We start from the raw sequence: 12,770 nt of genomic DNA, 5'->3' as shown, positions 1-12,770 counted from the left end.
AGTTCATTGCACAGCAGGGTAGGCAGAAGGCAGACCACAGCCAGTGAGAAGCTACGAGTGGCAATGGTGGCTTCTTCTTGTCCCTTTATAGTCTGTGCTTAGCATGGGTAGCGCTCACACACTGAGCTATGCCCAGCCAATCAGTGGACTAACTTAGGAGTCACACACCCTTAACTCCAGCATTCCATTCTGTAGATCCAGCCACCTCTGGCCAAGCCCCCCCATGAATGCATGAGGCTTGGGGGTGATGGTGTGATCTAACACGAGTCATAACAGAAACCTAAGGGAGGCTTTAGTCAGACCTTTTTATACCTGTTGCTCTGTTGTCTGTGCTCATGTCTCGATCCACTATGAGCAGTGATTCATTCCTCCAAATAAACATTTATAAGTTTTAGCCATAGTATATGTGTACATTTTACAGATTATATGAATGATATTCTAAGAAGTGCCTATTTATATATTTATTATTTATTTGTTGAGACAGGATCTCGGTAATTTAGGATGGCCCTGAACTCACCATGTAGCTCAGGCTGACTTTGAACTTGTGGCAGTCCTCCTGCCTCAGCTTCCCAAGTGCTAGGATTATAGACCTGCACCACCACACTTAGCAAAGTTCCAAGGTTTAGAAGCAGAATATGTCATTAAGTTGGCAATTTTCACATTTGCTTCTGTGTAGTGTTGTTTATCTTGCCAGGAGATCTGAGTATTACATTATTTGAATACTATTGGAGAGGACGATTGAACTTTTGTGGGTTTAAAAATTTCATTTGAAGAATAATTGCTTTTAAGTATTGAAAATTCATAGTATGTTTTAATTTTAGTATTTCTTTTGTGTTAATGTTCATTTCTTTTAAATTTTGTTTTAATTATGTCTGGACCAACTAGAGGTTAAAACAGTTTTAGAACTTACAATCTTGTTACAATATGTTGATTCATAATAATGGTGCAAATTTATTATTATATCATTTTATACAGAAAATCACCATTAAAACTTCCCGTAATCATTCCTTGCTTATTATTATGCTCACTTCCTATTTTCAAACATACCTAAATGAAAATATGAAAATTACAGAATAACCTATGCATTTAGGAATTCCCAAGACTCATCAGAAACTCTTTTTCCTTGTTTTCAGGTCTCTATGCTTCACAGGCACTAGAATCGAAAAGGATAATAAGTAGCAAGAGGCAATCACATCTTATGTCCAATCCCTAGTGGACTCAAAGCGACATTACTGCTGAGCCTGAGCCATTCTTTTTTTTTTTTTTTTTTTATTTAAGGAGAAAAGAAAAGAAAGAAAAAAAAAAACAGTGAAGGGGTACAAGTTATACAGATTTACAGGAGGAAAAAATGCGCAGTAGGCAATCACTAGTTAATGGATTACATATTGCCATCTTAGAAATAATTATTCAAGTCACAAAATTAAAGCTTGTAGAGTGGACCTTCCAACAATGATACTGCAAACAGTTCTGTTCAATGATCCAATAAAACTCTGTGATATCATTTTCTATCTTATACATTTAAATATACATGCAGTTATATAGTTTAGAGCACTTTCTTTTCCTCTCTTTTGTACAATGACTATTACACATTTTGGGTTTCATTGCTCCCACAGTTCTTATTGCTTTTTTGGAAGAGAGTAAAACCAAATGTGACATAACAGAACAGAATCGGTCAAGTCAAAAGGGTGGGCATAATAGATAATATAAAAACATAATACAAGGTGATCAACAATGGTTACCATAATGCCTCCCGCTATTTCTAATAGAATTGCCTATATCATTAGTTGTTATACAATTGAACAAAACCGTAAAGAATAAAACCGACAAAACCAAAACATTGGAGATATTGTAGGTCTTCAAAAGTAGATAAAAGTCAACGAGAATGGGCGTTATAATGAATCTCATTATCTTCTCAGCTGATGCCTAAACTTTCGAACCTGATACTATCCAGCAAAACAGAATAGAGGAACCTCAGTCAAAAACAAGATGGTGAGAGTAATATAGGGCTTCAAATCGAGATAATAGAAAGTCAAAGTGGGTTACTATATTATATCCTGCTATATTTTTCCCTTTAATTAAATGGATAAAAATAAAAAAGTAAATAATGGAGTGGAGATTGAGAAAAAAGAGGGCATAACAGCGAAACAGGGCAGATCAAAACATAACCATTTAAGCAGAATAGTGTTTCACCACCAGATAATCCTGACCCAAAAATAGTTACCATATTGACTCCCTCCCTGAAGTCCTTGAGTACAACTTCATATACTGTAGCATTAAGTATATCAAAACAATGTAAAACCATTTAAGAGAATGACAGCATTATAAAGTATTTAGAATCGACTAACAGAAAATGAACAATGGTCTCTGTATAATCTCCTTGTCCTTAAAAGGTTTTTGCTTATACTATCGTACATAACAAAATCCAATAAGATACAACCTGTTTAGACCATTGGAGACAGAAGAACAAAAGCTAGATGAGACTTCAAAACAAGATGGTACTAAATCAGCATTACCTATTAAGATGTCATTTTCTCCAAAAAAAAGCTGTTCCTATCATCCAATCTTCTCTGTCTCATTTCTGTTGAGCTCTTTTTCTGTCAGTAGCTGTCAGTTTGTCTTCTTCATTTTGTTTTCTGCTCCATTCGTTGTGGCCTCCCCGCCACTATTTCTGGGTTCTTTGTATTTTTCTTTTTTTTTTTTTTCTTTTTTTTTTTTTTTTTTTTTTTTTTTTGTCTTTTTTGTTTTTATCGGTACCAGGGATCGAACTCACGACTGCCTGCTTTACAAGGCAGGCACTTATGCCGCTGAGCTAAATCCCCAGCCCCTATTTTTCTTTTTTTAGAATATCCTGCAATACTTTCTGTAGGGTTGAATTGGTGGTTGCAAATTCCCCCAGTTCCTCTTTATCCTGGAAGCACCTCATTTTTCCATCAATTTCCAGGGACAGTTGTGCAGGATATCTCAATCTTGGCTGGAGATTATTATCTTTCAAAGCTTGAATTATTTCTCCCCATGCTCTTCGTGATTTGATGGTTTGTGAAGAGAAATCTGCTGTAATTCTGATGGGTATTCCCTTGTAAGTGATCTGTTTCTTGTCTCTTACAGCTTTTAATATTCTGTTCTTGTATTGAATTTCTGGAATTTTTATTATTATATGCCTGGGTGTTTCTCTGTTAGGGTTGTAGGTAGCTGGGGTCCTGTATGCCTCATACATCTGAGTATCTTTATCTTTTGCTAAATTAGGAAAATTCTCCTGGATTATTTCTGTGAGTAGCTTTTGTGGTTCACTTGTTTGTGTCCCTACTTCTTCTTTTATGTTCTTAATCCTTAAGTTATGGCTCCTCTTATCATCTTCTTGTCTTTGTATTATTGCTGTGTGTTTCTTTGTTATTTTTAAGAAGTTTTTCATTTCATTCTCCCATGTTTCAAGTCTGCCCTCCAATTCAGATAGTCTGTCCTTAGTTTCTTTCAAGCTGTTATGCCAGTCTTGGATAGACTTCTTAATTTCTTGATAGTCTCTTTGAACCTGCTTCACATACTCAATGCTTTCTCTGTTTTCTCCATCAAGCAATTCTCCCCTCTTTTTCTGTTCTTCCATTCCACCATCTGCTTTTTCTTGGGTGGTGCTTAGCATTTCTCTAACTATTCTGCATACTTCTAGCTTCAGGTCATTGATAACTTCATTCCTGAATTGGTCTATGAGGCTCTCTAGATGGCGCTTAATGTATATTGGTGCGGTGTCCACTATTGCCTGTTTCTCAGGATTGGGGGCCGAGGAGCCTTTTTTGTTGCTTCCCTTCCCCATATTTTCTGTTCCTTATAAAATGCAATCTTACATAGGAGGCCCGGCTTCCCTGCCTGTCAGCCACAGCCTGATCAAATTGCGCTGGCTAGTTGTTCCCGCCCACCGTTGCGCCCCAGGGAGCTGCGGAGGAGGCAGCCTACGCGGGAGTCGGTCGCTCCTCCGGGCCACCGTCAGGCTCTGGGATCTGGGTTAGGCCAGCCTAGGGAGTCCGCCAGCAGCGTCCCTCCGGCCAGGCACCTTTCACCAATCCCGTCCGAGAGGGGAATGTGCGGCTGGAGTTGTCACCACGCCCTGCTCTTACAGGACTTCCCGAGCCCAGAAAAACCTCCGCTGGAGTCAAACTGTGGTAGGGGATCAGTTTCTTGCTCACCTCGCCACCAGTCAGTTTTCCTCCTTGTCCGTCCTGTTTCCGACTCCGTTCGCAGACTCCCGTTCCCAGAGCTCGGCGCGTCTCTCCTTGCCGAGCCGCTGTGGAGGCAGCCAGCCGCTGGGCGGCGGGAAATCCAAACCGCGGTTTCCAATGGTGCGGGGACTCCGTTCGCAGACTCCCGTTCCCAGAGCTCGGCACGTCTCTCCTTGCCGAGCCGCTGTGGAGGCAGCCAGCCGCCGGGCGGCGGGAAATCCAAACCGCGGTTTCCAATGGCGCGGGGACTCCGTTCGCAGACTCCCGTTCCCAGAGCTTGGCGTGTCTCTGCTTGCCGAGCCACTGTGGAGGCAGCCAGCCGCCGGGCGGCGGGAAATCCAAACCGCGGTTTCCAATGGCGCGGGGTCGAGCCTCCACACTGAGATTTTTCTGTTCCTATTTTAGCGCCAGAACTGTATTCTAAGTTAGATTCTCTCAGCCCAGTTCGTTCCTGAGTCAGCAGAGCATATCTCTACTGGTTCGTATCTCCCCCTCCGCATCATTCCTGGCCTCTGAGCCAAGTCTTTAGAGAGCCTTCAGTAGCTGCTGCTGTCTGTCCGCCATGTTCTCCCCCGCCTGAGCCATTCTTACTGAGGACTGAGGAAGCCCCATTTGTTGGGAGGATCTGGGATACACAAAAGGTTTGCTGCTGTTGGGTACGAACTTCCTGGGTTATTTCTGATCCTGTAGGAAATTGAAAAAATCCATCCCATGATAAATGAAGCGATCTCTTTGTGAGGAAATAATGTTCACTTTCTAGCTTAAAGGAAACAGTAACAATACAAAGTTTGAAAACAAATAATGAAAACACTCACATGTCTTTGAAGTTGATAGTCAAAGTTTAGCCCGTGAAACCCCAGCCAAGGGCACAACTCTTACATTCAAATGTGCTTGGAAAACTTCAGGCTAAAACACAGTGTGTTGTGTACACTGTTCTTGTATTTGCTTGAGTTAATTTCCAAATTAATGTGCCCTCACTTAGCTGAGCTCTGAGGTAATGAGCAGAAGAGCGTTAAAGTTTGAAGGAGACAGCTGGTCAGTCAAATCACGTAAGATTTCTGGGGATGGTAGTTCCTGATAAGTGGATGAGTCAAGGCCCAGGGCCTGCGCCAGGCCCTGGCTGGGCAGCAGAAGAGAGGATGCCACCCATCCACAACCTTCCAAACCGACTGGTCCTTATAGCATGTTATCTCACTCTTGGTCATGTAAAATCCATAGGCTTTACTGCTGAAAAGTATCCCTCCATAAGCAGGACTCCTGGCTTGCATGGTGTTTATTTACTTTTCATGTCCATGACAAAGATGGATATAAAACAGCTTTTAAAAACTACATTACATAGGAATTCACAAATATTTATAGAGATTAGTCACATATAGGGGCTCCTCCTAAAACACAAGCATAAGAAGCATCAAATAAAAATCCCATGTAGGCTAAGATTGCAAGTAATTAATAAGTATAATTTAAGTTAAACATGGAAAATATATTTCCTTTTTTAAAAATTTTATTTTAAAGAGACTAAAACCAAACAATAAAACAGAATATAGTCAATCAAATCAAAACAATGAAAGCAATATAGGATTCATTGTTTGATAATTTTCTATTACCAAAACAAGATAATAGAAAATCAACAATGGCTACCATAACAGTATGGGCAGATAGCTGCACATACCAGCAGACATAGTAAAATCAAACAAACCAAAACAATAAAACCAAACCAAACCAAACAATGAAAACAGTACAGGACTTCAAAACAAATGCCTCTTGTTACCTTCAAAATAGCTGTCCAGACCATCAGACACAGGCATGTAAAATTATCCAAATAATACAAGGACAAAGTTGTTTCTTTACTTCAGTTGTTATCTTTTCAGAAATCTCAGGTTTGTGATCTCTAATTTGTACTATGTCTGTGTCTCCTGAACTTATTCTCTGTGGGCTGGAGGTCTAAGATTGTATTTTGCTCCTTCGTCCTGACATTTTCCTGTGTTCCTCTGAATCAGCCCATTGCTGCATCCTGAATGCTTCCTGCATTGGCACTGTCCCCTAGTGCAGTGGACTGGACTGGGCACCTGGGTGCTTCCAATGGGGTGGTGGAGAGGCATGGGGCGGTGGTTCACTGATGCTTCCCTGGTGGCGGCAGGGTCTTGGGGTCTGTGTTGGGCTTATATTTCCTTTTTTTAAAAATAAAAATATAAATTATATTCCTTTTGGAAGCCTTCAGAAACAGTGTAATTATTTTTTAAAAGTATAGAAATTCCTTTAAAATTTACTTTCTAAATTTCTTCTAAAATAGTTTGATAGGAATTTTTCTAAAATTTTTAAAGAAACCATTGCTCCATATCATTGCTGTTTCCAGGTACTGTGGGAACGCCAGGGAATTGGGTCTGTGTCCTTGGAAGACCAGAAGCCAAATTTCAATAAAATTGAATAAAATAGAATCTTTTGCTTTCCAAAAACCATAATTTTTTTTAAAATTAGTCATTTAACATTAAATGGTTTCACCTATGTTACTTTTTGTCCTTCAAATCCTTGGGTTGATCTCCAGAGATTTATGAACAGAACTTCAATATTCCAAGTATCCTATGGCTAGCTCCAAAAACAAACTCTAAAGAAACCGGATTCATGTGTGGGGCTGATACTTGCTTTTGCATAGTTACTTACAGAGCATTTAAGGATAAGTAAAAACAAATGTTTTCATCCTTAACCACACTAATTCCTTAATATGTGTGTAACATCATATTAATATTGTTCTCAAAAAGTTAAATAGACATAGTTCTCTGTCCTCCAAGTAAATACTGTCTAGTATAAAGAGTAAGAATTGTAATTATAGTAATGATATTTGTATTAATGATTTCATTAATATCTCAGTAATAATTGTATAACAGCAATACTTGATAATAAAAATCATAGTATTGCATCACTTATGAAGTCCTTTTTCTGTCTCAGAGACTATGCAAGTTGTTGTCATATACGAGTTAAGTATTATTATCAGTCTTACGAAGTAGGCAGAATTCTGTGCATTTTACAGGCATAGAAACTGAGCTTTAGAGAGGATAGCCAGCTTGTTCAAGGCTTCACAGTACAGTAATTGTTACTGGAGTGAAGCCTGAGATGTAAGGACTCCAAGCAAGGGCACAATAATTTACAGGACACCTGTGACATGCATCCTTAAAGTGCATGGACATTCATTTAGTGGTCTTTCAGTGAAGGAATCAAGATGCAGCCAGTTCTGTTGAAAACTGTCTGCTACAATGTATCATTTGTTGGGAAACAGAAGCCTTAGTGAAAGGTGGTATTTTAGGAAATGCTTAAAGCATGTAGTTGACTTTCTTGCCACCAGAAAGTGTTTGGACAAGTTAGAAAGGGAACTAGGACTTCCCTGGACGATGGCCCTGTGACATTTTTCCACTTGCATTTCTGCCTCTTGCCATGAACTTTTGGCATCGCTCTGCTCTTGGAGCCGATGAGTCAACAGCATTGTTTTAGCATTCCCTGTGTGCAGAAAAGTGAGCTGTGACTCCACACTGTAGGCCAAACTGATGTGGGCTTTACTGCCAGCCAGGGCAGCAGGAGTGGGGAAGTAGAGAACAGAATATATAATATAAAATTATGTATAATTGCTATACATGTAATTCAAAGAATGTTTATCTATCTATCTGTTTGTCTAGGTTAGGTCTCAAATTTTTTTTAATTGGGAAATTTTACTTGCACCCTTTTGTACATTTGGACCAGTTCCTACATGGTGTCTTCCTAGAAATTAATCTTTAAATATCATAAATAAAGGAATCATCGAATAATGTACCTGGAAGGGATGCCAGGGATCGACAGTGTTTTATGCAGTATAAAGGGTCTGATATGTTACAGGTGTTCTGGAAAAGAACCTCATGGTCAAATGAAATTTGGAAATGCTGGGCTAATGTTACATAGGTTTCTTTCCCAAACAGCTTCGAATGCTTATTTTACCCCAGATTCTCACGTGGGAAATGCTGGTTCTGATGTGTCAGTTTCTCTGTGAAGACAGCAGCTGATGTGGTCCTGAGGTCTTGAGAGTAGGGAAGTCCCCAGGGAAAGGAAGTCTATATCAGTCTTTCCTGTCCCATGTCACCAATTCTCAGAGTAGTGCCTTTCTCTAGAGGCACAGCGAGGGCTGAAAAGCATCTCTAGCCTTCAGGGCTACCTTTCACTGTCACCCATGCTGCTGAGGAGCTCTGAGCTCGGCAGAAAGGACCAGCTCCTGAGAATCAAGGGAACACATTTACCCCTGACCCAGGTCACCGAGGGTGTAAGGGAGGGGTTGTTGTCACCAGCCGAGGTCACAAAGCTGGTCTGATTCTCTTTCCCTAACTAAGCAAACTGGACGCGTTAAGTTTAGATTGGGAAATACTAGGTTAAAAAAGTTAAGCTGATGTCTTCTCTCTAGAACATCTCAGATGTGCATCATGAGGCTTCAAGAATGGGGTAGAGTGCACCTGGCCACAGCCCTTCTGTTTTGTGTAGCATTTGGGAGGCACCAGTGTCTGAAGGAGATGCAGAGTTAATCCAACGAGCAACTATGGGCCAAGCATTATTGGGGGGCCCTTTCAGCTTCTTGTCTCCATCATTTTGACAAATTCATTGGATTTTGCCAAATTCAGAAATAGATTTGAAGAGATTTTTTAGCTGGAAAATCTTTTATTTTTTGCACATTTGAGGGCAATTTAATTCATATATTCTGAGTGTCCATATCAAAATTTACTGCTAAATTTAACCATTTACCGTGACCAAAGGCCCATTAGCTGCTATGATGGTCTACAGAGATATAAATTGTTATTCTTGCTACAGAGAATTAATACAAATGACAGATATAAATTTGATGACCATAAAATGCACAACTAACATTAATTGAATGTCTGTTTGGTATGCATTGTACTATTTGACTCTTCTCAACAATTTATGGGAAGGGATTATAATAATTTGTGTTCCACGTTGAGGACACTGAGATTAGGAAAGGTCATGGAATTATTTCAAGGTCACACAAGGCAGAAGAGAAAAAACCATAAATGAACATGCATAGAAATGAGTATCAATTGTGAAACATCCCTTATGAGTGAGGCAAAGTGCTATGTGAGTTCAGAGAAACAGTTTTGAAAAGATTTGCAGGAGAATTTCAAGTGCGTAGTGGGTAATTACTATTTGGTCACCCTATCTCATCTTCTTTAAGGAAACTTTGAGGTCTGGCTATGTGGTTGGGCAAAATTGACTAGTCTTAGGGCATTTCAGAATTGGTGCCAAGGGGAGAGGATTTCCTGTTGGATGGAGAGACAGTGAAATCTAGTTTGAGATGTCCATGCCTTGATGGTTGGCTTGTTCCCAGGACTCTGGCAGGACCTGGGCTATGACAGTAAGAAAAATGGTGATTTTGAGAGACAGGGAAGTGTGGTTAGTCAAGAGATGGAATCCTGGGGGGCTTATGGTAATCTCAGAGGCATGGGAATTATGTCTTTGATTTACTGGGACAGAAGACTTACAGTATCCATTCTTCTTCTGGGAATGACACTGCCTTCTTGAAAAATGCAATGTCATTAGAAAGTGATCTTAAAGGTCTGCAGCATAGGGTTGCACTCAATCAACGTTCAGTCTATTTGGTGATAGGCCAGCATGCTCCGGAGCACACCAGTGTAAGTTAGCAACTTTACAAGGTAGAATGTAAGAAAAAGTAAAGGAAAACAAATAGCTCCCAAAAATATTTTTCTAAAAATTATAATTGATAATTATATATACATTTATGATGAACAATGTGATGTGATGATATATACCTACAATGTAGAATGGTTAAGTCAAGCTAATTAACATAGCTGTTACCTCAAATAGATACCCTTTTTGTGGTGAGAATACTTGAAATCATTGACTTAGCAATTTTGAAATATTATAGTCACTGTGTTGTGCAATAGATCTCAAAAATCATATTCCTCCTAGCAAACTTTGTATCCTTTTACTCCACCCCAAAGAAAAGTGCAGGCAGATTGCAATCAGTACCTTCAGTGGTTTCCCTATCACACTTGCGTTACATGCATAAAAGGAGGAGAGGCAACATAAAAATTTGGACACACTGCAAATGCTATCTTGACTACTTTCTTGGTGTTGCAAATGTCTTTTAATCTGTGAATTGTGAATGGTAGGAACATCATTCCTTCTTCTTTTGGTTGTTTTCACTGTCTAAAGAAAAAACATATTGCAAAATCATGCTAGCAAAGAATGAGTTATTATTCACAGTTATTTTACTATGACCAAACATTTTAGGATGCTGCTGGATGTCAAGCATACTTTCTGGGAGTGACAGCCTTTGGGAAAGCAGAGTGGTGGCTTTCAGGGCAGTAGCTTCAGTGGGGACAAACATGTCCAACTGGTGATAGATGACAAGCAAAAATAAGCTTCTTCCCTCTTTGGGCTTCATTTTTAACCCTTTCTCTTTTCACTTACATTTTCTATGGAGATGATCATGGCTTTGGATTTGTTGGTGAGAAGATGAAAATGGCTGGGCAGAAGAACCTGATGTAATACCTGGGACCCGGTGCTTGTTTCATGTGGCTTTGTTCATTCATTCTTGGTAGGGCATTAAAAAGAGCTTCAGCCTCTTCCCAATGAAAATGAGGAATCCAGAGCCCAGTTCAACAGTATTTAGACAGATACAGTGTGAGGCGAGCCTGTATCTGAGCAGGAGAGGAGCTGGGCAGAGAATGTGAGAAGATCAAGAGGAAAAAGAAAACGCGTGCCTGCGTTGCTGCGGTTGAAATCCCACAACAAACAAGAAAAACAAGTTTCCATACCGCAAAGTGCTTGCTCTATCTTCTCAAGAGAGCCGGGGGTAAGTGGACAGTGGGTCCAGGGATGAGACAAGGCCTGACAGTGTGTGATTCCCAGCAACAAATGGTCGTGGTGGGTGTGTACACACACACACCCACACCCAGCGCCCAGCCTCCACTTATACCGCTGGCAGAAGATGACAATTCTCAGCTTGCCTTTCCAGGGTTATTTTTGGCTAGGACTGGGAGCTGATGGCCACAGGCTTCGGTCCGCTCCCAAGCCCCTTCCCGGAGGGACACTTGCGAGCGAGCTCTCCTGACTGGCAGGGCGACCCGCAGGGCTGGGGCGCTGCCGGTGGGCGAGCGCGGGCGCAGGGGTGGGGAGAGGTCTGCAGACCGGCTCGCGGCTCGCGCTGCTCCCCGGGGCTGCTTCCAGGCCGGGCGCAGGAGGAGGCGTCACGGGGGCGGGGCAGCTGGCACGGGACCCGGGCTTTTGGGATACTCCAAAAGTGAGACCAGCTGGGGACCGACCCGGAGGACTGTTTGGCGGTCCGGCTGCTGCGGAGCAATTGGGCGGGAGAGAACTTTATTAGAAGGAAGCGGCCCACTTGCGGGCTGCGCCCAGAGGCCGAGCGCTCGAGCACGGCGGGGCGCAGGGCGCGGGTCGGGGCGCCGCCGGCAGGGGAGGGGTCGGGGCGCGAGGCGGAGCCCGGGCGCGTCGCCAGGCCGGTGGGGCCCGGCGGGCGGCAGATTCCCGGATTCCCCGCGGCTGCCCAGCGGCGGCAGCACCGGCCGGGAGGCGCCATGGAGGGGAGCCCCATCCCCGTGCTGACGGTGCCCACGGCGCCCTACGAGGACCAGCGGCCGACCGGGGGCGGGGGGCTGCGGCGGCCCACCGCGCTCTTCGAGGGCCAGCGCAACTACCTGCCCAACTTCATCCAGAGCGTGCTGTCGTCCATCGACCTGCGGGACCGCCAGGGCTGCACCATGGTGGTGGGCAGCGACGGCAGGTACTTCAGCAGGACGGCCACGGAGATCGTGGTGCAGATGGCCGCGGCCAACGGGGTGAGTGAGTGACTGCGCCCCGCGCCGCCGCCCAGCCCTCTCCTCGCCCGCCGCCCCACCCCGCCGCTCCCCGGCGCCCCTCTCCAGCCTCCCGGTGCCCCGACACCCCAGAAACCTCCAGGCTCGCCCTGTCTCTGCCTGCGCCCCTCACCTGCTCAATGTTTTCTTTGCAAAGTTCTCTTTGTCATTCTACCGCAGCTTTAAACTTTACATATCGTCCTGGCCTTGTTCACTACCCCAGCCTAGCCACCAGACTTCTTCAGACTCCTGCCACGGATTTCCTCGTGTCCATTTTGACTCATCCTCTAGCCCCCGGAATCTTTTTCTCTTTCTTTGTTTTTGGAGACAGGGTCTTACTATGCAGTTCAGGTTGGCCTTGAGCTCACTTTGTAGCCCAGGCTGGTCTCGAACTCGCAGCGATTCTCTTGCCTCAGCCTCCCAAGAGCTGGGACTACAGGCGTGACCACATTGGGCATGCCCCCTGCATCTTGACTCTGCCAGAGTTAATGTAGTATTACACACACACACACACACACACACACACACACACAGCAGTCCACGTGACATTTGTCAAGGGTGGACCCCAGGAGTTTTTTGGATCACTGGTTCTTTAACCGAGTGGTTATTTAATGATTACTTTGATCGGGGTGGGATGCATTAGTCTGATGTCATACAGCCTGAGTTCTCAGTTCACAGGAAACATAGTTTTAAATAGCCT

General features: G+C 43.0%; 1 protein-coding gene and 1 long non-coding RNA gene across 3 annotated transcripts in view; one reads left to right on the top strand and one right to left on the bottom strand.

Moving 5' to 3' along the window:
• Nucleotides 1-9,928: 9,928 nt before the first annotated feature.
• LOC134476400 (uncharacterized) lies at nt 9,929-12,539 on the bottom strand. The gene is made up of 2 exons (XR_010048008.1): nt 12,204-12,539; nt 9,929-11,545 (listed from the first exon to the last, which is right to left on the bottom strand). It is a non-coding gene; the product is annotated as an uncharacterized LOC134476400 (long non-coding RNA).
• Nucleotides 11,540-12,770, top strand: part of Pgm5 (phosphoglucomutase 5) — a 173,222-nt gene continuing 171,991 nt past the window's right edge. For both annotated transcript variants that reach the window (XM_003472198.5, XM_063250243.1), the window contains exon 1: nt 11,540-12,052. In XM_003472198.5, coding sequence (XP_003472246.3) covers nt 11,792-12,052 — 261 coding nt within the window. In that variant the 5' untranslated portion in view covers nt 11,540-11,791. The remainder of the gene's footprint in view (nt 12,053-12,770) is intronic.

Source organism: Cavia porcellus, unplaced genomic scaffold (assembly GCF_034190915.1).
Source record: "Cavia porcellus strain 051 isolate PalLab524CR breed Dunkin Hartley unplaced genomic scaffold, mCavPor4.1 scaffold_1, whole genome shotgun sequence".
NCBI lineage: Eukaryota > Metazoa > Chordata > Mammalia > Rodentia > Caviidae > Cavia > Cavia porcellus.
This window is presented reverse-complemented; position numbering and strand designations above follow the sequence as displayed.